Below are 23,276 nucleotides of genomic sequence, written 5' to 3' on the forward strand. Positions count from 1 at the left end.
TGAACAAGGCATTTCTTAAACTCCGAACCTTACAGTTGTCGACAAAAATTGTCGACAAATTTTGGGTTCCAAAATTTGTCGACAATTTTTGTCGACAAATTTTGGAACCCAAACTAGCAAACAATCCCCAACTGCATCAGATAATTGACATAATTATAAGATCCATGCAGATTTTATAGACAATTAATTTTTGTCATGCCGTTTTTATGGTTACATTAAAAACAATATTAAGAAATTAAGGATACTATAATTCTGAAACAAGGAGGAATTATAGTGATACAAATATTTCGGAAGTGTTTTTTGGGGGAAAATTCTAGCTATTGTATTTCTTTTGCCAAAAATCTGTTGGAGGACCTTCAAGTACCTTATCCCAGAACACAACAGTTTTTAGTCATTTATTAGGCAGTATGACTCAAGAAACAACAAACCTTTAGTGTAACTGAAAATTAAAGTCTCCTCTAATAAGAGGGGAAAGTTACTATCAAACAAATAGGGCGGTAAATAACAAAATCTTGAGTTGTTGGTTTTCAAGACCATGTTGTCAGAGTTTCAAGGCCCCACAGTTTGTCTGAAAACCCCCCCAATGATTTGGGTGTCCAGTTTAAGCTGAATTGTGTCACACAATTTGACCACATACTGCACGGGGAAAAAAAATAAGAAAAACTTACAAAATTCATTATCAAATTCGTTTCTCCTTTGAAACCCGTCTATGTGGCTTTGTTTTTTAAGTGGTTATTTTGGAACTTCGCACTAATAATTTCTCAAGTGCACAATACATAAACTGGCCTTCGTAATTCAACGTTGCAGAATTTTAAAAAATAACTTTGCCGAAACACTTTTTCCTTAAGTAATCGCAATCTTGATTCTTATGTTCGTTATGCTTCTTATTTGTATATATTTACATATTTACACTATTTAATCAGCCAGTTCATAAATGTTCAAAAAAAAAAAAAAAAAAAAATTTTCAAATCGGGTTTCGTCTATTAAAAAAATATGGGGTTCTGAATCAGAAATTATTCGTAGGCTAGCTCACATCTCGGTAAGGACTGAAATAAATAAAAGTTTTCGTTTCTACAAAATATTGTTCGGCTCTTCCATGTTCACATAACCTGAAGGATTGTCACTTGTTCAGCCCGTTTGTTGCTCACAGCAGTTTCTTGTGTACGAGTTCCCACACCATGAGTTTTCTGAAGTAGGGCATGTCATGCTGTCACAAAAACAGAAATGAAAAACAAACAAATGAATATTTGTAATCCAACATTTATTAAAGCTATAGTCCATCATTTGCAGCCATCCGAAAAGTAACTGGCATAATTATTGTTGAAAAACAAACTTGGTTGAAAGATAGTAAGGGAACTAAACTCCCTGTGAAATTATTCTTTCTGGGAAGCTGTCATTTTGAAGTAATCAACGAAAGAAGGCATTCACCGTAGGAAAATTTAAATTAGTAGTTCGTTTTGTTATTCAGCGCAGCGCGCACAAGTATTGGAACGACGCACACGCGCGCGCGGTTGTTGTGATTCGTCGGATCAGTGCGCGACGTCGCGTATAGCTGCAATTCAAAACAATTCAAAACATGATTCAGTAACTTTTGATTTGAAATTGAGATCTTAGAATGCTGTTTTTCTCGGAATGTACAGCTGAAGCTTAGCTGAAACTTCATCAGGTTAGTTACTCAGTATCCTTCATTGGATTTTGAACACTTTTGTTGCTTCAAACGAACAAAATGCACTAATTACAAATGATGGACTATAGCTTTAACAGGAAAGCGAGATAATGGATTGGGAACCTTAGTGGATCCTCCAAAAATCCAAGACTTGTGATTCTAGCGCACCCTTCTCAGTAGTGAACAGTAACCCTCCTGCTGTCTGAACAGTCACAGACAGTCAAAAAATCAATCCTCTTCCCCTGCCATGCCTTTTACACAGGCTAGTCACCAACAGTCAGATCATATTTCAAGCAAGCACTCTGACTAGTCACATTCAGTCAACCGATTAAAAAGCAGGCAAGTGGTAGGCACAGCTGGCTTATCAATCCTCTACAGTCAAGGCACAGCTGCATCAAGTAACGTCAACAGTCACGGCCAGTCAATTCTGCTTTATGTAAAGCTGGAGCTCTGAACTGTTAAAAACAGTCACTCGACTGATTTTTACTGAAAGGACAACTTTGCACAGTGTGCCTTTGCACCGGAGGCTTAAGAAGAAATGGACCACTTATTAATCCTTCTACTGGAAAGTCCATTCTCGGAGCAATATGTAAAACCCTTTAAATCCCTACAAGTCAGTTTCAAGTGAATGGAAAAGCATACAGCACCTATGGTTAAAGTAACTGTGTCACAAAGAGTCACTGCACCAATAAACAGCACTGTGGAGAGCAGTGAAGCGTGACTGAATCTGCCTGCTTGCCCTGAGCTTAACCACACAAAAGAATTGCGCAGAGATTTGAAGTGTTATCCATACTCCACAGAAGACTACCTCAAAGGAATTTGAAGTGTGGGTGCTAACTCTATGGGCAAAAGTGTTTTTTTGCAAAACTTGAAAGGTTCGCAGCCCCCTCGTTTCTTTTTCGATCCCTTCCCTTACCTGTGTGAATGTAATCCTCTTGTCTCGGCCGACATAGTCGGCAAACTTGCAGGCAAACATGCCGCAGTCGCTGCCGTTGAGCTGTTGGGGGATGTCCTTACGGCAAGTGCTGGTCCAACCCGTCATGTCGTAGGGGGAGCCCTTCTTGTCTCGATGCTCGGATATCAAGTAATTCCTGGCCGCGAATAAAATGGTAAGTTTAAATTAAAACATAGCTTTTAAAATAAAGCCTTTAAACCTTTGGACATGTTTACGGCTGTCCGTTTTTGAATAATTTAGTATTCGATAATTCAAACTGCACTCGACCGAAGATTCAAATATTCGAAACTCGAAACTCGCAGCTGCCTTCCTCGCTGGTCCAAAGTTGCATACAAAGCGCGTCGGTTAATATTTGCATTGGGCGATAGCTTTTATGGGCCACTGGAGTGTTTTTGCAGTAAGTACTGCATAACTGTCAAGGGACTTTACCCATCTAAAAGAATGGCACCAATAAATAGGCGTCGACAAACAAATTACCGTCGACAATAAAACGTAACTTCACGATTAAAATAACACCACAGTCGTGTGTGCACGTGTGTATTTCCTTTTTTCTTTTCGAATATTCAAACCGGCGAAAAGCTAGTCGAATAATCAGTTGATGATCAAATATTGAAATATTCGGTATGTTCAAGGCTCAATTTCACGGCCCTGCTAAGCACACGATTTTCTGCTAACAGAGCCTCCGTCTATTTCATTGGAGACCGTAAGCATAAGCACAGCAAAAGGCACGCTTACTCCAGAGGAAAAATTTGCTGAACTCAGTGACGTAACAATAGAAATCTCCATGCACGCGCGACCGTTAGCACACACACGCTGTGAAATAGTGCTTAAGGTTAGCAAATTGTTCTGCTACGCTAAACACAACTTTTCTGCTAACTGCTGAGCAGCGCCGTGAAATTGGGCCCAGGACAGTCCTAGACATGGTATCTGTGAGCAAGGATGAAGTCAGACATTTTGAGCTGAAAGGTAAAACACTAATTTAAGTTGTGCTGAATTTGCAGAATTTACAACAAATGAAGGACTACGGACAGTCCGATTTCTAGACCCTTTCTGTTAAAACTTGCTGCCTCTTTGACAAATGTCTAATTCTATTTAACCGATCTTTTACTGCTTCTAAAACCAAAAAGTGAATTCAATGCAACCCCTAAAATAACTTCTATGAACATTGGAAATCTCCACCTAAGATTTAGGCTTACAGTGACTGAAAATTTGTTTAGACACCAAATTTACAAATCGGAAGGAAAAAAAAGCAACTCACCACAGTGTGTCCAGACATTGCTGATTATGGCCTCCCATTGAGTCAAAGTATTCGATGCTCTTCTTCCGAAAATCAATAATCTGAAGGAAAAAAAGCCAAAAATCAACCTCAAAATTACTCCTTTTTTGTTCAAGGTAACTAAAACCCTTTTCACAGTTACTAAAAAAGTCAGGATAACCGTGATTGTTTAGAGACATAGGGTCATGCTCTTATTTGTTAACTCTAACTCCCTAGGCACTTTTGCTAGGATGTAACCTCAATCCTGCAAAATCCTCCAATGCCTCCATGTAAAAATTGCACACAGGCTTAATCCTCCGAAATCATCCGTTGTTTCTTGAATGTGGTCCTTGGAGGGGTGTCCACTGCCTCAATCCGGCAAAATCCTCCAGCAATCACTGTCAATATGTTGAGGCAGAGCCAGTGACATCCTGGAGCAGTGCGGAGGATTTCAAGTATAATCTAGGCCTAAATTTATGCACGGCTGAGCATAAACAACACAAGGTCCGACCTAAGACCTTGACACAGTGCATCCTCCAAAATCAGCTGCACATTTTGCCACATAGCCTCAATCCTACAAAATCCTCCACTTTGCAAAGAGATTTTTATATTTTTTTGTGGCCAAAGGGACTAAAGGGACTTACAGCCATGCACCAGTGCATCCCCAAGTGTATGGGTATTAGGATCATGTCCTTGGCAAAGATGTCCGTCTTCTTGGTCCACCTTCTCAGCCCGGCGTGGCCTTCCTTGAGTAGCTTAGGATAGAAGAACGTATTGAAGCAGTGAAGGTTGATCTTCCCTTCCTCGTCACCCCTCTCCACTAACATGCTCATGTAGAAGTTGATGATCTGTTTGGAAAAGAGAACATTTTCAAATAAAAATTATTAAAAGTTGACGAGTTCCAACTGATTTTTGGTTTCATGAGTCTTGTCTCGCTTCCCTGAATAGTGTATCACGTCAGTTCCTTATGTTGAATTTAAAAAGTTAACTAATGCCCCACAAACACAATTTTATTCCTGCATGGCCACCATAGTATTCAATGAAAGCGCTAGTGCATCCCACCAAACATAATTTTATTCCTGCATGGCCACCATAGTATTCAATTAAAGCAGCTAGTGCATCCTACCAAACATAATTTTATTCCTGCATGGCCACCATAGTATTCAATTAAAGCCGCTAGTGCATCCCACAAACATAATTTTATTCCTGCATGGCCACCATAGTGTTCAATTAAAGCGGCTAGTGCATCCCACCAAACATAATTTATTCCTGCATGGCCACCATAGTATTCAATTTTTGAGAATAAAGGGTCCAACCAAACATAATTTTATTCCTGTCTGGCCACCATGGTATTCAAATGAAAGGACGTATAGTGTCTTACTTCGTCGTTCAGCCAGTTTAAGCCACTGAGCGTGTGCATATCGGTGCGCGTCAGTCGCAGCCGAAAGCCCTCCACCAGCACCTGGCCGGAGGGCTGAGGCCTGAGGGCGCCGTTGATCTCGTTCATCATTTCAGTGGTGATTTCCGGCAATTCTTCTTCTTCCTCCTCCTCCTCTTCTTCTTCTTCATCGTCTATTATCTCTTCTACATCATCTTCTTCTTCTTCCGAGATCTCTGGGGTGGGTGGTTCCTCAATGACCACCGCCCTCCGCTCGGCTGTCTTCATGTCTTCTGTGATCTGCACAGAAAAGAATTCTTTTCCATCAATTTTGATAAAATATTTCAATGAAATGTTTCTTCATTATTAATTACTTCAGAACAAAACAAAATTTCAGCGTTTTTGTCCAATTAATCATTTTTGATAACAACGGCAATTAAATCTACAGAAATTTTACCTTTTTGGATACTCTTGCAGCTTGCTCATCCCTCTGTTAATACAAGAAAGAAATAGATAATTACATTTTGTTTAGATAAAAAATTCTCTTCAGTTGGTACTACTACTACTACAGAACAAAAAATAATTGAGATGGTGTAATTTTATGATTGCATCAACATATTTTGATGTTAACTTTTTTTTTAAATTGTAAAAAAGCAACAATCAACAAAATCGGACACGAAATCAGAAATTGACTTACTTGCTGTTTGTAGAGGTTAAGAGCCGCTTTTTCTTTTTCAATACTTCTGTGCTGCAATCTAACGCTGCTCTCAAACCGTTCCTTTCTGTCAACAGAAAATCGTAATCAGTAAAAGCTAATAAATAATCGAGATTTCGGAAATAACGGGAAACTGAATGGTTGCATATGTACAAAAAAACTTGAATTAAAACACTTGAATTAAAATAGAGGGATATGATTACTCACAAATCTTTGACCCAATCCTGCATTGCACACGGCGTCACGGTGAGACTTCGCTCGAATGACGTCATCTGCGACAAGTCGCGCGAGGCGGAGCGCTGCGGAGCGGGTTTGACAGACACGATGATGGGAGACTCCGATCGGATGCTGAAATCTGATTGGTCAAAAGGAAACGGCAATAGAACCAATAAGAACAAAACACTTTAATTCAATTACTCACTTCAGAAATTTGGCCGTTAACTTCCTAAGCATAAATGTCTGCCTTGTGCGAAATATAGCAATAATACTAATAATAATAATAATCGGCATTTAAGAACGCTCTCATTAGTAAACTAAATCACAGCGCTTACAGTATTATTATTACCCCTGATCGTTGGGCCAATGAAACATTCCAAATACCATCTCTGCTCCCTGGGGAGTATACAGCTCGATGCTGCCTGTTAGGCGCAAGCAAGCTTATTCAATCACAATAACCATCTCTGCCCTCACAGGTACCCATTTACTCCTGGGTGGAGAGAAGCAATGAGTGACAAAGTGCCTTGCTCAAGGGCACACGCACCATGACCCCGGCTGGACTCGAACCCACAACCCGCAGCTTTACCCACAGACCACGAATCCAGTGCCCTTAACCACGAGGCCACAGCACTCCACCAATAAAGAAAATACTTTCTGCGTAGTGCCATGTCAACTTGGGGTCTAGGGAGCATTTATGAAAATGCTAAGTGCGCAAATGCACTGATCCACTATTAAGAAATGCTTAGCAAAAAAAACAGGATACCACTTAAAATGTGTTCCCCTCTTTATTTTTCTCGGTAAGTAGCTAATTTTTGCTAAGAGAATTACCAGGTTGACCCGGCGTGGCCACAGTGTGCCTGTTCGCGTACGGCGTGGCGTTGGGGCTGAGTTCCGTCACGGGGGCGTGAAGCCGTTGCCTAGCCGCCTCGCGTATCTCTCGTTTGCTCTCATACTGGTGCGGTAGGACCCTGGTCCGATGAAAGCTTTTGTTTGTGGGTACCTGGGGTCTCTCTATGATTGAGCCCAGCTCCGTTGACTCTTGCTGTGCGCTGTATAGGAAAAATATCCAAAAAGTTTGGAAGCAAAAATATCCACAATTTTGTAAGTGTTCAGCAGAATGAAATGTATAAGAATAAATATACAATTCATAAGATGTCATTTTTTTTGCATAGGGGTGATGTAAATCAAATGAAGTTTTGCCCTTCACCGACGTATAGACACTGTATGAATAGTTAATGCGGTACCCGCTGCTATCAGATTTGAACCAGCCAACCGATCCTGTTAGCTCGGTGGTCGAGTGGTAAGACATCTGCACTAGAAAGCAGGAGGTTGTGGGTTCGAGTCCCACCCAAGTGATTTTTTTCCAACTTTCACTCGGGAGGTAACACACTGAGTATACATTGTCTTTACATCTGTGAAGGGCAAAACTTAATTTGAATAAATAAACAACTTGTCTTTTAGCTATTTATTTCATCAATTTGAAAAATGTCCAATCTTGGTAGAAAGGTAAGCATTTCTTCCGTTTTTCACCAAATTAAAAAATATTGTTCATAAATTCCACTGTCAATAATTTGATTATCAGCTGGTGTGTTAACCCTAATCTTCCCAAATCCTCCTTGCACACAGTGCAGGATTTCAAAGGATTGCGGCTATATGACAAAATGTGTGGCTAATTTTGGAGGATGCACTGTGTCAAGGTCTTAGGCCAGACCTTGTATTGTTCATGCTCAGCCATGCATAAATTTAGGCCTAGATTATACTTGAAATCCTCCATACTGCTCCAGGATGTCAGTGGCTCTGCCTTAACATATTGACAGTGATTGCCGGAGGATTTCGCAGGATTGAGGCAGTGGTCACCCCTCCAAGGACCACATTCAAGATTTAACAGAGGAATTTGGAGGATTGAGTCTGTATGCAATTTTCACACAGAGGCAGTTGGAGGGTTTTGCTGGATTGAGGTTGCATCCTAACAAAAAATGCCAAGGGAGTTAGGGTTAAGGTATAGAGTAGCATTGTACATTCTTCATTAACACCTGGCTTTGTGGTTTCAAGGAATTACACGAGTCAACTGAACAAAGATGCCAAGTAATTTTGTGACACTACCAAAATATAGCCGGATAGATCAGTTGGTAAGGCACCAGTGCAATCATTCTAAAGTCGCAGGTTCACATCTCAGTCTGGTCAGTTTCCTTTAGTAACAAAATCAGGTCAAGTATTTACGGACAAAATGGTTTTACCGTTTCGCTGAGTGTCTCGTCGACTCCTGCCCGTTGTTTCTGACGTGTAAACTGCGGCCTGGACTGTACATGCTGACGTTTGCCGTCGTAAATTGCTGCAGCAGTTGCTGGTAATGCTGGAGTTGATCCAAGCGCACACACTGGGAAAGAAGTGAAAATGGAAAAATTAAGGACAACTGGATTTTAAAAAGAAAACAACTGTGTATTTAGCACTTCCAGGAAATTGTGCTCAGAATTCATGGAATTATCAACTTGTAAACTAAACTATCCATTTATATTTTCTCGTAGATAGTTTTGGTGCAAGCTACCTCATTTGCAGTGGACTGGGTTCGACTCCCGTCCGACGACACACTGCCCTGTCTGAGTGGAGGCCGCGAGAAGAGCTTCTCATTGACTGATGTATAGGATCTACCCACGGTGGGCGGGGCTACTGATGTGGAGAGGGCGGATGATGAAGCCTGGCTCCGTGATGAGTGGTTCGGACGAGTGGGTATTGTATGTCTGTCCAGAAATGGAAAAATTTAACTTTGTAACCGACTGAAATTAATGCAAGTGTTCGTTCAAATCATGCTTTACAGATATGAATTTACTATCAGGCCTGGAACAAAACCAGCGTCAAATTCAGGTTACCAGCCAAAACATCATACAATATGCAGTGCTCTTGACTGGTACTCGGCTGAATTTTTTTCAATAAGCACATAAAATTTGCTAAGTAGTATTTTTGCTGCTCAGCATTTCCGTGACATTGGGCCCTGCTATTTATATTCACCTGTCTTTGGGTCTAGGCTGGTTCCTTGTTCTGCTGGATGCACTGTTGTGGCTAGAGAAGGCACGGGGAGCATCCGTGAACTGTTTCCCTGGCTTAGGGGCGGCATCGCTGTTGCCACCGCGTAATGAGTGGGTGTCTTTCCTCCTCACATCTGACAAGGAATTAATGGCCAAAGGAGATTGGATACTGTTATACCTCATACATATTCATCAGGAAATCTGATCATTTCATTGGTCAATATTGCTGGTTTTGCTTGTCAGTAATGTTTGGTAGATTTTTAACGGCCTTCCTCTGTGCCAAAGGTTGTCAAATCAGACGACAGACTCGGACCTCGAGTGCAGAAAAAAAACCATGCAAAACAAATTTAGGCCAACTTTTGAACAGACAAAATTCTCCAAACTTTTCATGAGGCAAAGACAAGGTCCTCGATATTTCTCCAGCCAAGTTTGAGGTCAAAATTCAATTTTTAAAGCAGACTTTTCTTCATCATTTTGCACCTGAGAGCAGCCAAGTGATTATAATTTGAGCCTTAGACTAGTCTGGCACATGTCAAACTGTTTGAAAAGACTGACCTTTTTCAGTAGTCTGGTGGCAGACTATGGAAAAATGTGTAGAAATAGAGACCGGTACCAGATGTTTCTTTGACACAGTTGACTGATGCAGTACTAAAGGGGCATTGGACTGGTTGTTTTATGTGCCAGTCTATTTTCTTGTGTTTGCATGTTTTCAATACCTCCCAATAAGTTTTGGGACTCTCATACGCAGTATTAAGAGTCCCAAATGTTCAGACTAACGACACCCCTGTACTGACAATTTTCACACTTCCGTCAAAAACCAGGAATGTATTTGAAAACTTCCAATTATCAGCAAAATTCCTTGGCAAAAAAACGGCATTACGAGAACAACATCCGAAAAGAACACTGAGGCACAAGGAAAGTAAAATCCAAAGACTAATGACAGCAAGTAAAACTGAGTAAATTTAAAGTATATTTAAAAAAAATTGATTTCACAGTGAGTAATAAATCTCTTAGGGTTACCAGAATCTGTCTGTTTTTACCTGGTCCATTAGTAAACTTTCTCTTCTCTTCATGAACGCCCATCCTTTCTGTGATTGGCTCATTGGAGGCGGTTGGCGTTGGAGACCGGTTCAATGGACGTCGCCTCAGGTCCTAGGAATACAACATAAATGGCCCTCTTTACTTTGGCAAGTTGTCTCCAGAGTTGTAATGACTCGAGTCAATGACTCGACTCGAGTCCGACTCGAGTCACATTTTTTGGTGACTCGACTCGACTCCCAACAGGTAAATGACTCGACTCGACTCGAGTCACTGCGAGCAAATGACTCGACTCGACTCGAGTCCCTCATCAGAATGACTCGACTCGACTCGAGGAATGCTAATAAGACTCGAGTCCCAAAAATAAAAGCAAAACTTACTTGCGAAAAATATTTGCAATGACTTACGCCGCGCCGTTCGCGTTGCCAGTTTTTGTTCACGTCACGTTATGTTCGCGAATTATGTACGTTCATATACAGCGGCCGTCTGTTTTCCTTCCTCCATAATGATACAACAAACATACACCGTGTCGCGGACTCCCACCTTGTGGTTCTATAGCATGTAATGCTAAATCCGGAACCAGACTTAAAACGCATTTCTCAATCCGTGGTTTCATCATTGGTTTCGGGTAATTTCTTATAAAGCTCTTGGTGGAACGCTGGCTAAACTTATGTCCCGATTTCACACACACAAAAAATGGATACGGATGGGACCACCTTTAAATAATCAGAAACAGTTTTGTATAATGTAATTAGGTTTTGAAGTTGTCAGCGATCAGCGAACAACAAAATCTAAACCCGAATCCAAAACAGTTATAAGACCGAAGTTTCACATCTTCTTATCTGTGACGTGAGCTAGCAATGGAAACTGTTGGTTGGGTACCATACAGCATACTTTATGTCTTTGGATTTTCGTAATAGACTGGTGCCTTGTATTCTTTCTCTCTTGTGTTTGTTGCTTTTTATTGTAATTTATTATATAGTGTTCAAATATTTGTGACTCGAATTGACTCGAGCTAAATACTTGACTCGACTCGACTCGACTCGACCACACACTGTGACTCGACTCGACTTGACTTTGTTGACCTAATGACTCGACTCGAGTCACTTCTTTAAAATGACTCGACTCGACTCGAGTCACAAAAATCAGTGACTCGTTACAACTCTGGTTGTCTCTCAATTCAAAGTTTCTTTCAAAACACGAAAGGGTTCAGAAGAGTATAAAATGTCTGTGCATAAAAATCTTTGTAATCATACTGTTGCATCTTGATGCCACTTTTTTTCATCATATATTATCTCAATGAAGGTCAGTCATGGCAAAAATGTTGAAAAGACATGAATCTTGTACGGAGAAACATTTCCCATTTCGTTAGAAAATACTTTGAAAAATGCACCCGACTCTCCATAGACTTTGTACACAACTGGATACTGCATTCTGTCCTTGTACTCATTTAATTAAAATCCATCGTAAATTTATTCATGATTTTTCATGTTCTGTATGTTCAGTATTTTATGACTTGGCTAGGGTCAGTAAGCCTATGACATCCAAACTAGATTTTTCAAAATCAAGCAAAACACAGGAATTGGTTTTCGATGAATTTGGGAAGCACATATGCTTTTAACCCTCCTATGGAAACATGCATTCTCAGCCTGGTTATTACTTGGGTCAATGTTGGTCAAGACCCCCATTGGTTTGTACACAGTAGGCCAGGAAGAAAATTTTGACCATTGGTGACCTCTTAAGCAAATTACCGGTTTGTCCGTGGCATCCTCAGAGTCGTCAGCTGAAGTGACAGCATGGTTTTCGAAGCCATTCTGCATGCCGACCGGACGGAAGAAGTAGTTCTCACCAAACGTTGACGCCTTCTGTTTGATCCAATTGGCCACCTTGCCAATGGGGCTGGTGAGGTCTTCTGTTTGAGGCAAAATGGATAACGAATGAATATTTTTGGAATACAGGTTCTGTAAAGTCAAAAATGAAATTGAAAGAGCAATTTACTGGTGTTTTTGGATCACATCTTTTAAGGATCAAGCAGAATTTTACGATAAAACATGAAGCCTGCTGAATCTGACCAGTGACAGAATACAGAACGAGGTGTCTTTTGTTTTCTTCTCTGTCTGATAAGTCCAAGTAAACGTTTAATCTGAGTAATTAGGCCTGTTATTTATCAACCTCACCGTGACTGTGTTTGCTTCGTTTTGGCTGTGGCGTCTCCAGGATATCCTGTTCGGCATGCTGCTGAACGTTACCGCTGCAAACAAATAAAATAAAACAGTTTTATTTTATTGGTTTGAAACGATTGAACAAATTTTATCGAAATTTATTCTAACATACAACCCTATTATAAATGGCAACAACTAGAAAGTGCACAATTGGGCCTTTATCTAGTATTGGGCAGGTTACTGAATAGGCAGATGCGGAGATCCTGGAGTTTTGACATTGGTTTTAGCTCTTAGTCCTTTGTTCTTGAACATGTTGAAACTCAATCGTGTCAACATTGTCAATGATTTTTGAGACTGAGTCTGGCATGTCTGGAGTGCCGAATTGTAACACACAGCAAACGATGAAAACTGGTGTGCAAATGAATGGAATTTTCATCGGATGACGTAATCCCGTCCTCGGCTATAGATCATTTCCACAAGTCAAACTTTTCCAACTCAAATTTTTGGTCATCTTATTGGCGATCGTGAAGTGTAGGGCCCCTGTTTTGTTTTGATCAAATTAGAGTCAAAAATGTTTTTTATTGCTCAAAAATCACCTTTACAATCAAAAGCAGACTTTTCTCAATTCTAATGACACCCGTTTTGCAATTTTGAACAGATTCTTGGGGTAGAAATCAAGATTTTCCTGCGCGGTTTGTGCTTTGCAATTCAGCGCGCCGTGCGTGCTCACGGTACATCGCGTGGTGATTGCCATCTTTATTTTCGGGTCACGTGTTGTCGCCGCCCTGTCATCGTCATTTTACCCCCAAATTTCCATCAAAAAATCAAAACCCTGCCCTCTATCTATGACATACCTGTTAATTGAGATGTCGCCATGGCGACATTCTCAATTAACAGGTATGTCGCGCCAACTAGTTTGGTAGGTCCAATCATTTTAAAGTGGATTTTGTTCCCTAAAACTAAAGGAACCGGGTCCTACACTACACGATCTCAATTTCTATCCCACAATTCATTGCGCGCCCGAGACTTCTATTCATCTTCACAGCTTTGCGAATTCAACTTCAATTCAAGTCAAGAAAAAAAACCAAAAGGCGAAAGGAGTAATTCTCAACACTGACTGAAATGTCGCTGCTTTATTTCATTTGGAGTTGTTGTTACAACTTCTGAATCGTGCAAAATAATTGTGTGACAAAGTCCGTCGTTTGGTGTCGGAAATAGAATCGTTTGGCATGGCAGTGTGAAAAGCACGTTAGTCACAATTGACGTTCACAATGCACGCCAAACAACGAACGTCGTCGCGAAACTTGGCGCTGACGTACCTCGCCCAAGTCCGTTTTCTGGGCACCGGACTCGATTGGGAACCGTCAGAACCGATCCAAGTCCTGAAGGCAGAAGTTATCTTAGAAACCATCGGCATCTCCTCAAAAACATCTGAACATGCGGACCAAAATTGTCGCGGTTTTTGTATCGAACTTCCCGTAATGGCCGGCGACGTATGAAATGCGCATGCGCATTTAAGTTTTTGGGGTCACTGACTGCCACGGGGTCAACATGGGTCAACCTAAACTTATCTCAGTCGAATAGAAACATTAAATGTAAAAAAAAGTTTAGGAACAGTTTTCAAGAAAATATCAGAATGTCACAGTACTTGCAGCTATCATACCCACATTTCATCATAATGAGGACTGATTATAGTGATAGTAATAATATAATATGCCTTATTATTTTTTTTTTGTCATAGGCTAGGCCTGGGTAGGCATCGCATATATTCAAGTTGCACTAAATTGTTTTAGTCCTACACTTTCGTTGCACCATGGTTGCACTAAATTGTTTAGTCCTACCTTCAGAACTTTTGGTAACAAACATTACTCGCATAAAATTACTTCGCCCCTTTTTTATTTTTTTATATTTTTTATTAAACTTTTTTAGCACCCTCTACATAGAAACGGTAACCAACTTTTTAAAAATCTTTAGATATCCCTTTTTACAAATACTTTTTTTCTTAACTGAACGTAAAACCTCATATTTTCACAATTGTATTGTTGGCTCGCTCTTTTTTTTCTGTGTCTAACGCTGTGTGCTAATTTTTGGACGTTTTATATTAAGTCTTTTCTACTTTTTATGTAGTAAATTGTACAAATGTATCCCTAATTCAGCCTTTGGCTGCAAAGGAAATTGTTTTAATAAACTATGAATAGAATAGAAATAAAGGGTGCCCCGTCCCTCACCATCCTAGGAAAAAAACTATACGGGCCCGGCCCCGGCGAAATAAATACATGTAGATTTCTAATAAAAGCTATGACCCCTCCAGAAAATGAGAACTTATGAGTGAGGGGCCAAGTCAGGCAGCTGGGGTGGACATCATCTCACTATTTGGGACGCTGTTCAAAAGCACTTTTCTTTCTTTGTCGTTTTTTCCTCCTTCTTTTGTTTTCCCCTTTCACAGGAGGTGAGGGCCAGGGAGGGGGTACTACCTACGCCCCTCCCCTCCCCTGAGCTTAAGCGCCTCCCCAGCCCCCGGCCCTCCTTCAAAATGCGACTCTCGCAGATTAAAGGGAATATACAACATTTGCTTTCGCTGTAATTTTCAGAAATGCATGGATTTTGGGGGTTAGTATTTTATAGCAAATGTTGTTACACTGACTTATTTGAAGTTTTGTGTTCGTAGATGCTGGAAAAACCAAGGAAAACAATCATGTTCTTGTAGTCTGGTTCCCTGACCCCACTTAAGATGAAACAGCTAGTGCAATTTATAGACATCGGTGAATTGTAAGCTCAGGGAACAGTCTAGCTGGCTTGTACCCGTTCACAGGTGTGTAATCGATTGCAAAGAAAATAAATGTGGACTAACTAAATATGATAAATTCGGAGCAGCGTTTGAAAAAAAGCCAGTTTTTGTCCAACGCTGGTCGGCTGACCAGCGTTGGAAATTGATTTTAAAAAATACCACTTTTCTTGAAAATGTCAGCACACCAGGTGCCATAATTTAACAGGATGCTTTTAGACTGTCATTCAGTAACAGTCCAGTAAGGTATTTCATAATAATTCGGTAGTTTTTTTTTTTTTGATGTTTGCAAATGTTGTATATTCCCTTTAAGAATTCAGAGGGCGCGCGCGCCGCGGATTAAAAATGTGGGTCAATAGTCTGGCTTCCAATCCGGTAAGCCCACTGTTCTATAATGAGATTCGGGGGCGGGAACAAGGTGACTGTCAGACAACATGTTATAAAAAAATTAATGGACTGCATTGTATCATCGAAAGAACACGTGTTGAAACTAACAGGGAGACCGTTTTAGCCGATTTTCGGCTAACTTTGACAGATTTTGTGTGAAAAATGAGTTTGACAGAAAATTTGACAGGATGCTTTTTTTTGGCAGATTTCTGGCAGAATTCTGCAAACATGGATATTTGACAGAAAAACATAACAAGGTACATTCGTTAAAAAAGCTTCAATCTTTTCAAACAAACCCTTGCATTTAATGGGAAAGGTTGACTGGTCTAGGTGCTGATCGAGGTTCACTTGACCGGAATTGCTTTGTCGTGACGCAACCACGTTTTGTCTGACATTTACGCCATTTCATAACATTGTTATGTTACTGCAGATTGTTAATTGAAAGTAATTTGAACCTTAATTGAGGCAATACTACAACATCTACATGTGACTTTAAGTGTTTATAGTGTGTTTCGAGTAATTCTTGGGAATTTGGCAGATTTTTGATCAATCTGACAGATTTTTGAAGTCCATTTAGCAGAATTTGGCCATGACCTTACGGTCACCTTGATCGATCGAAGTCGGGCACTGAATGGCTCATTGGCTCTGTGTTACTTTTTTTGCTGTGCTGGCAATTTCTGTCTACTCGGCCGGCCGGTACGCGTACGTCCCACGGTTGGTTGATTTCCGTTATGTCCATTGTTGACTTGCAAGGAACAGACTCGCCGAATTTTTCGTGATATCGAGAACAAGGTGAGGCGTGTGAATTTGAAATTCATCACTATTCTATTGAAAGAAGATGTTTGGCAGTACTGCGAAGTTAAGGGAAGGGCCCACTGTTTTTTTGTTGCTGACGCTGTTAATTTATTTTGAAGGGAAAGATTCCCATATCTGGCCATCAGTAATCTGGTAATGTTTCCCTTAAGGACCTGTCAGCCTACTACCCATCAGAAAGTGATAATAAAAAAAATAGCAGGGACAAATTTTGAAGTTTTACTGAGATGAGAAAACACTTAAACATTTTCAGACCATTCCATAGGGTTTGTGCACAGGTGACAGGGTGACAAGTCATGCAAGTGATGGCCAGATGCAGATGGGAATCTTTCCTTTTGAAGAGTTTCTTTCGGGAGAAAACTCGATTTTTTTCAATTTTTTATTACACTTTAACAATAACATTTACATGATTTAGATGTCGTCAGGGTCCTAGGATCTTAGAGTAAATGGCGATGTCGAGCGCAATTTGACTTTGAGTCCCCCCGCGCAAGTTTAAGCTTGCGCGCGCAAGATTAAACTTGCGCAAGGGACTCCCGAAGCACGCAAATTTTTAGAGTTCAAATTAGGGTTTCAAACTTTTATAGTATATTTTAGACATGTTCAGGATTACAAATATGCAAGAATTAGAAAATCCAAAAAAATCACCCCCATAGCATTTTTTGGCCCTATCTTAATTTCAACCTCTGCCCAGAAGCGTCTGCTTTTGACAGAACAGGTCACAAATGGGGACATAAATATTGCACAAAATAACCAATATAGTTTTTAGTACTATAGGCCTGATTAAGTAGGCCCTAACTTTGTAGGCCTACGTCAAATATATCATACCACTGCTTACTGTGCCCTCATTTCTGTACATTCCCTCCACAATCATGCCATGCATTGGATCGTATCAATTGTTCGTCATTCTCTCCTCAGGTTTTACTTCGTGCTTGCTGTGAATGTTTATCTTAATTACAAATACGCTTGTATGATATGCATTTTATTCCCCAAGCAGGAGTTACAGCAAGTTAAAACTCAATAAAAACATGAACGGAGATTCAGAACAGCCTACAATGGCTCGCATGCGGACCAGTAAGCCAATAGTCGGCATTGATGACATCACGGATCTACTACACCAACGCTACGGCATCCAGATCGCCAAACTGAAGGAGTTTGAGAGCTACGACGACCGAACCTACTACGTGAAGGCAGAACCGGGCTGCGGGACCGGGGAAAGGTCAGAGTTCATTGCCAAGGTGCTGAATTCCACCAGCTCGGCCCCCAAGGGCGTGGTTGACGTGATAACGGACCTTTTGGATTATTTGAAGGCGTATCCGGAGCTCGGGTGCCAGTTTGCCCTGCCCAACGTCAATGGCGACCTACTCAGCTATGAGATGATACCCAATGACGTGCGAGATGGTTGGTACCCAGTATAGACGATCACTGTACTCTCACGAGGCCCCCTTCAATGGAGAAATCATTGTGCATGCTATTGTTCAAAGCAACTTCCTTGTGACTGATTTAATATCTGAACATAAGCTAGTGCAGTGCTTTCGCTTAACTCTTAACTCTTAATCCCTTAACTCTAACCCTGCTGAGTCCAACAGGATCCAACTATGTCACATACCCGATGGAGCCTGTTGGATTGAGCAGTTAACCACTTGTGTACATTCCTCATGCAAAATGTTGGATTTGACAGGCAACTGAACCGCATTATAACACATTGTTGGACTCCGTTGGACTCAGCTAGCAGACAACTGAAAATGAGGCACAGTGGATTGAACAAAAAATTCCGGTTGGACTCTGTTGGATTTAGCAGGGTAGTCCTGAGGAATGTACTAAGGGGTATTCCAGTGATGTTTGTTTGCATAAATTGCTTCTAATGCTACTAGCAAAAACCCTCAAATGCAATTCAATTTATGCTACAGTAAAAAAAAAAAGCAAAATCTAAACACTGGGTTATGGGACTTACATTTTATAATTTGTTTTTATTGATAAAAATATTCTAATCTTATTCTTCAAAATGTCATTGCATAGAGTGTTCGCTGGAATTTGTACTCTTTGTTTCAAATTTGTTTCTGTGTCTAGCTGCATAGACAAAAAAAAATAGTTCTGCTATGGCATTTGAAAATAGGGTAGGTAGGTAGGGAGCATTTTTTTCTTGTTTGCATTTTTTGTCTATGATCATATGGAGGTGTTTGCATGTAGTCAAGGGTAAAGGGTAGTAATTGATGGTTTGGGGTTTTTTTCCCTTCATTTCCCCCCCCCCAAAAAAGGGGGAAAATTTGGGTAGTGGGCTGCCAAAATAGGGTATGTACGGTAACTAGAAGCAGAACAATTTTTTTTTTTGCCTTATCCTACATTTTCACTAATTTGTTCTCAATACATGAATACATTTTACCATGTGTACATATCATATTAGTGAGCTTTTAAAAATCAGATCATACTTTTTGCAACAGTGTATGCCACTTGTTTGCTTTAATATCAAAACCCCAAAACAAATTTTCCCTTTAGCTTATTGTTACAGGTCTTTGAAAATGGTCTTCGTATCAATTTGCTACGTGATCTGCCCCTGACAAATGGTAATCTGCAAAACAGGAAGAATTTGAAGGGGAAAAGGTCATTTTGTCTCTTTTCAGGCCTTTCTGACATTTTTTCCTTTCCCTTTCAGAAATGACATTGATTATTTTGATTTGCTTTTCGCCTTGAAAGGGGATGTTTTGCTAGGTAGAGAAAAAGGATTGTCGGCACTGCGTTTGTTCAACTTTGTGCCGGGAAAGCCAATGAGTGCTTCCGCACCACTCCCGCCAAACTTTTTTTTTGATGTTGGGATACACCTTGGAAAACTGCAAAAAGCCCTCCAGGTAATAACAAAAGTCCTTCTTGGCTACTTTCTCGTCATTCCTTTTTTCTCGTAGCCAAACTGCTGGAGACAAACAGACTCCGACCACATGAAACGGACTCAAGAAGTTTGGATTTTTATTCACAGTGGAGTTCGGCGCTTCTTTCTTTTTTGTACCTCCATCTCAACCCCATACTTTCCCTTATTCTACTCGGTTTGCCGCGTCCTCGCATTCTTGTGTTCCAAGGGGTGGTGCACTGAAGTAGTCTTGAAGGTTTTCTTCCTTATACTGCCTCTTTTCCCAAGATTTTAGTTCTCCCTTCTAACTTTTCAAAGCTCAAGCAAAATATCGACAGATTCCTTCTCTCTCTTTGACTTCCATCTTTACTTCTTGATCGTTGCCACCAACTTGAGTAACCCTCGGTCTTGTGGTTGGCGATCCTCCTGGAAAAAGATTGAAAGTAAATTGCCTCTTTTTCCCTCAACCAGGAGTATCCTGGAGACGTTGAGCCCCTCAAGTTGAAGGCACAGGCGTACTTGTGGTGTCTGTCAAACGTTCCTTGCCTCCGAAGCTTTCTGCCGCTTGTCCAGGACGACAAGAAACGACGTCTGGCAGAGGAGGTTATCAGCCAGTTTGAAGCAACGGTGGTGCCGGTGATGGACGGCTTAAGAAAAGGTAAAAAACCAAAAACGACAAATTTTTATGACAGTTATCTCTCAAAGTTATAATCTTAATGTTGTGAGCTTACTTTGAAATTCATTGATGTTGGAGATTTTGGGCATGTAATGTGTATGAACACCCTCTGTGTGACTTCTTTTAGGCTGTAGTATGTCTGTTCACTGAAACCTACAGCAATAGCAGTGCTAGTGGTCTGGGAACCAGACTTGTTTGATTTTTTTGGGGGGGGGGATAATTTTGGTTGTTTTTATTGGGGGAGGGGAGGAGGAATAACTAACCCTGCCAGACACAAAACAGCTATTGCTATTTGTTTTTACTGGTTTGTAGGTATTGTTGAGAGTGACTTCAATAATGATAATGTGCTGGTCACCAGCTCAGCGGAGGGTACCAGTGATTGCAGTGACAACTCTCCGATGACCGGTGGCGTTGCCAAATACCAGATATCCGGCGTAGTCGATTTTGACGACACCATGTACACGTGCCTCGTTTACGAAATCGCCATTGCCATGATGTATGCCATGTTCTGCTGCGACGAACCTATCGTGGCCGCCGCGTATGTGCTTACCGGGTTTGAGACGGTGTCCCCACTCCCACGGAACGAACGCAGACTTTTGAAAGTTTTGGTTGCCGGTCGATTTGCCCAGTCAGTTTTGATGTCTTTGATGCAGGTCAAGAACCACCCTGACAATGTGTACGTGGGTCAAACACTCATTGAAGGTTGGAGTCTTCTGGGGAAATGGTGGAGTCAGTCCGAAGTGCAGCTGCAGGAATTATGGGATTGCGTCAAAGCAAGATGCGCTGGCCAACATTAAAGCTATAGTCCATCATTTGCAGCCATCCGAAAAGTAACTGGTGTAATTATTGTTGAAAAACATACTTGATTGAAAGATAGTAAGGGGACTAAACTCCCTGTGAAATTATTCTTTCTGGCAAGAAGTCATTTTGAAATAATCAACGAAAGAAGGCCTTTCCAACAGTGCGTCTTAAGACGCACCGTAGGAAAATTTAAATTAGTAGTTCGTTTTTTCATTCGGCGAAGCGCGCGCAAGCATTAGCACGATGCGCGCGCGGTTGCTATAATTCGTCGGATCAGTGCATGACATCGCGTATAGCTGCAATCGGCTCATTGAGAACGCGTCTCGGACGCTGAATTCAGGCCCAATTCAAAACATGATTCAGCAACTTTTGATTTTAAATTGAGATCCTAGAATGCTGTTTTTCTCGGAATAAACAGCTAAAGCTGAGTTGAAACTTCATCAGGTTAGTTGTTCAGTATCCTTCATTAGATTTTGAACAAGTTTGTTGCTTCAAATGCACAAATTACAAATGATGGACTATATCTTTAAAGATAACTATATCAATATAGGGAAATAGGGTCACAAAAGTATGTTTGAAGTTATGAATGAGTATGTTTAACATCTGTTTTTTATTTTTGAGCCAAGTAGCAAACAGTTAACAGACAGTGGGAAGGTTGATAACGAAACTACAGAGCGAGTCAAAAATAAAGTGACCTGGATTATGATTTCTTTCTTTTAAAAAATCAGTCAAATTTGATACATCAATGCAGTAGGCAGGGGCTTCAAGCCAAATAGGAAGATATGGTAACAAAAGCATGTCTGTAAAATCAGGCATGAGCACTCCCAATGTTTGTTTGTTATGAATCGAAAATCCCATTGCAGTATTATTGGATAGAATTTGGAAATTTGGGGATTTAAAAAAAATAAATGTATACGTATATATGATTTTACTTGCAGCTTGTTTTAATAAAAATTTATACATCCTCCATATTTTATGTATTATAAATGATAATGGGAGAATGCCTTGGTCCATTGGTTACATGTCCTTTTTTTCCTGAACTATTGATGTTGATTTATCATATATTTTCCTTTGCAAGTTTTCATTCATTCGTGGAGGTGGGAAAACGTCCATGTTTCATTGTATTTAATGGGTATTCATCAGTTTGTAGAACGGTAAATGATCAGTGGTGGACAGCTGAATTTTGTGATATTTTTATTAAAATAGACATTACTTGGGAATAGAGTATTTACATTACGCACAATTTTCACAGTAACTGGTCAAATGCAATTACTTTATCCCTATGGTATATTTCTGAAATAGAGCGATCCACATATATTAATTTTTAAAATATTTTTTCTAATACAGTCTATAACAGAGCTGCATCTATATTTATATCTTGACAAAATATTGAAAAATATTTTTAAAAATATAACACAATCTTTACTTCAAGATATGGTAACAAAGCATGTCTGTAAAATCAGGCATGAACACTCCTAATATTTGTTTGTTTCTATGAACCAAGAATCCCATTGCAGTATTATTGAATAGAATTTGGAAATTTGGAGAATTTTTTTTTTTTATGCATATATATTTGGATTTTACTTGCAGCTTGTTTTAATAAAATATTATACATCCTCCATATTTTATGTATTATATGGTAATGGGAGAATGGCATGGTCCATTGGTTACAGTGTTTGACTCATGCACGATGGTGCACAGGTTCGAACCCTGCCAGGAACATGGTGTTTGTGCCCTTGGGCAAGACACTTGACTACAATTGCCTCTCTCCACCCAGGAGTATGAATGGGTACCTGTGAGGGTAGAGGACAGAATGTGTGCTGATATCGGCTGTCATGTGCTCTCGTGGCCTGATGAATGGGAAATTATTGTAAAGTGCTTTGAGATTTTTGATACGATGGAAAGTACTCTATAAGCATTAAAGGAAATATACATCATTGGCTTTTGCTGTAATTTTCAGAAATGAACTATTTGAGAGGTTAGTATAATAGATCAAATATTGTTACACTGACATGTTGGAAATTTTGTGTTCGAATATGCTGGGAAAACCAAGAAAAAAACCAAAAAGGTTCAAGTAGTCTGGTTCCCTGACTCCACTAAAGATGAAATGGATCAATTTATAGATGCTGGAAACTTGTAAGGTGAGGGAACCAGTCTAGCTGGCCTGCACCCGTTCATGAACATGTAACCAATAGCAAACCAAATTTGGACTGAAAAAAAAAATTGGTAAATTTGGAGCAGTAGTTGAAAAATAGTTCGGTTTTTCCAACGGTGGTTGGCCGACCACCGTTGGAAATTTATACAAAAATACCACCTTTCTTGAAAATGACTTCACAGTTCACACCAGGTGCCATAATTTTACCGGATGCTTTAAACTGTCATTTACCAACATCCTAGTAAGGTTTTTCGTAAACATTTGGTAGTTTTGTTGTTTGATGTTTGCAAATGTTGTATACATGTATTCCCTTTTATTAACATTTGTTTTAAAGTGGGGTGGGCGGGGAAGGAGTCAGAGGTTAAGAGTTGAGCACACGGAATACTCCAAACTTCTACAAACAAGACAATTA

General features: G+C 40.2%; 2 protein-coding genes across 4 annotated transcripts; one reads left to right on the forward strand and one right to left on the reverse strand.

The window, feature by feature from the left end:
• Nucleotides 1-961: 961 nt before the first annotated feature.
• Nucleotides 962-13,924, reverse strand: LOC119719350 (sentrin-specific protease 1-like). 2 transcript variants are annotated; one of them, XM_038188773.1, is made up of 16 exons: nucleotides 13,728-13,924; nucleotides 12,424-12,494; nucleotides 11,998-12,158; nucleotides 10,249-10,360; nucleotides 9,192-9,342; nucleotides 8,731-8,923; nucleotides 8,423-8,562; nucleotides 7,014-7,234; nucleotides 6,177-6,324; nucleotides 5,952-6,036; nucleotides 5,712-5,744; nucleotides 5,258-5,554; nucleotides 4,521-4,724; nucleotides 3,880-3,959; nucleotides 2,583-2,757; nucleotides 962-1,207 (listed from the first exon to the last, which is right to left on the reverse strand). In XM_038188773.1, the coding sequence occupies exons 1-16, from the start codon at nucleotides 13,823-13,825 to the stop codon at nucleotides 1,145-1,147; spliced, it is 2,232 nt and encodes a 743-aa protein (XP_038044701.1). In that variant the 5' UTR covers nucleotides 13,826-13,924; the 3' UTR covers nucleotides 962-1,144. The 2 variants fall into 2 exon arrangements, with proteins under 2 accessions (XP_038044701.1, XP_038044700.1); XM_038188772.1 differs by having other exon boundaries at nucleotides 12,424-12,497; nucleotides 13,728-13,923.
• A 2,410-nt stretch (nucleotides 13,925-16,334) lies between these two features.
• Nucleotides 16,335-20,819, forward strand: LOC119719351 (hydroxylysine kinase-like). 2 transcript variants are annotated; one of them, XM_038188775.1, is made up of 5 exons: nucleotides 16,335-16,372; nucleotides 17,385-17,791; nucleotides 19,085-19,236; nucleotides 19,704-19,890; nucleotides 20,221-20,819. In XM_038188775.1, the coding sequence occupies exons 2-5, from the start codon at nucleotides 17,419-17,421 to the stop codon at nucleotides 20,703-20,705; spliced, it is 1,197 nt and encodes a 398-aa protein (XP_038044703.1). In that variant the 5' UTR covers nucleotides 16,335-16,372; nucleotides 17,385-17,418; the 3' UTR covers nucleotides 20,706-20,819. The 2 variants fall into 2 exon arrangements, with proteins under 2 accessions (XP_038044703.1, XP_038044702.1); XM_038188774.1 differs by having other exon boundaries at nucleotides 17,388-17,791; nucleotides 20,221-20,818.
• Nucleotides 20,820-23,276: the final 2,457 nt, after the last annotated feature.

Source organism: Patiria miniata, unplaced genomic scaffold (genome assembly GCF_015706575.1).
Source record: "Patiria miniata isolate m_02_andy unplaced genomic scaffold, ASM1570657v1 HiC_scaffold_8, whole genome shotgun sequence".
NCBI lineage: Eukaryota > Metazoa > Echinodermata > Asteroidea > Valvatida > Asterinidae > Patiria > Patiria miniata.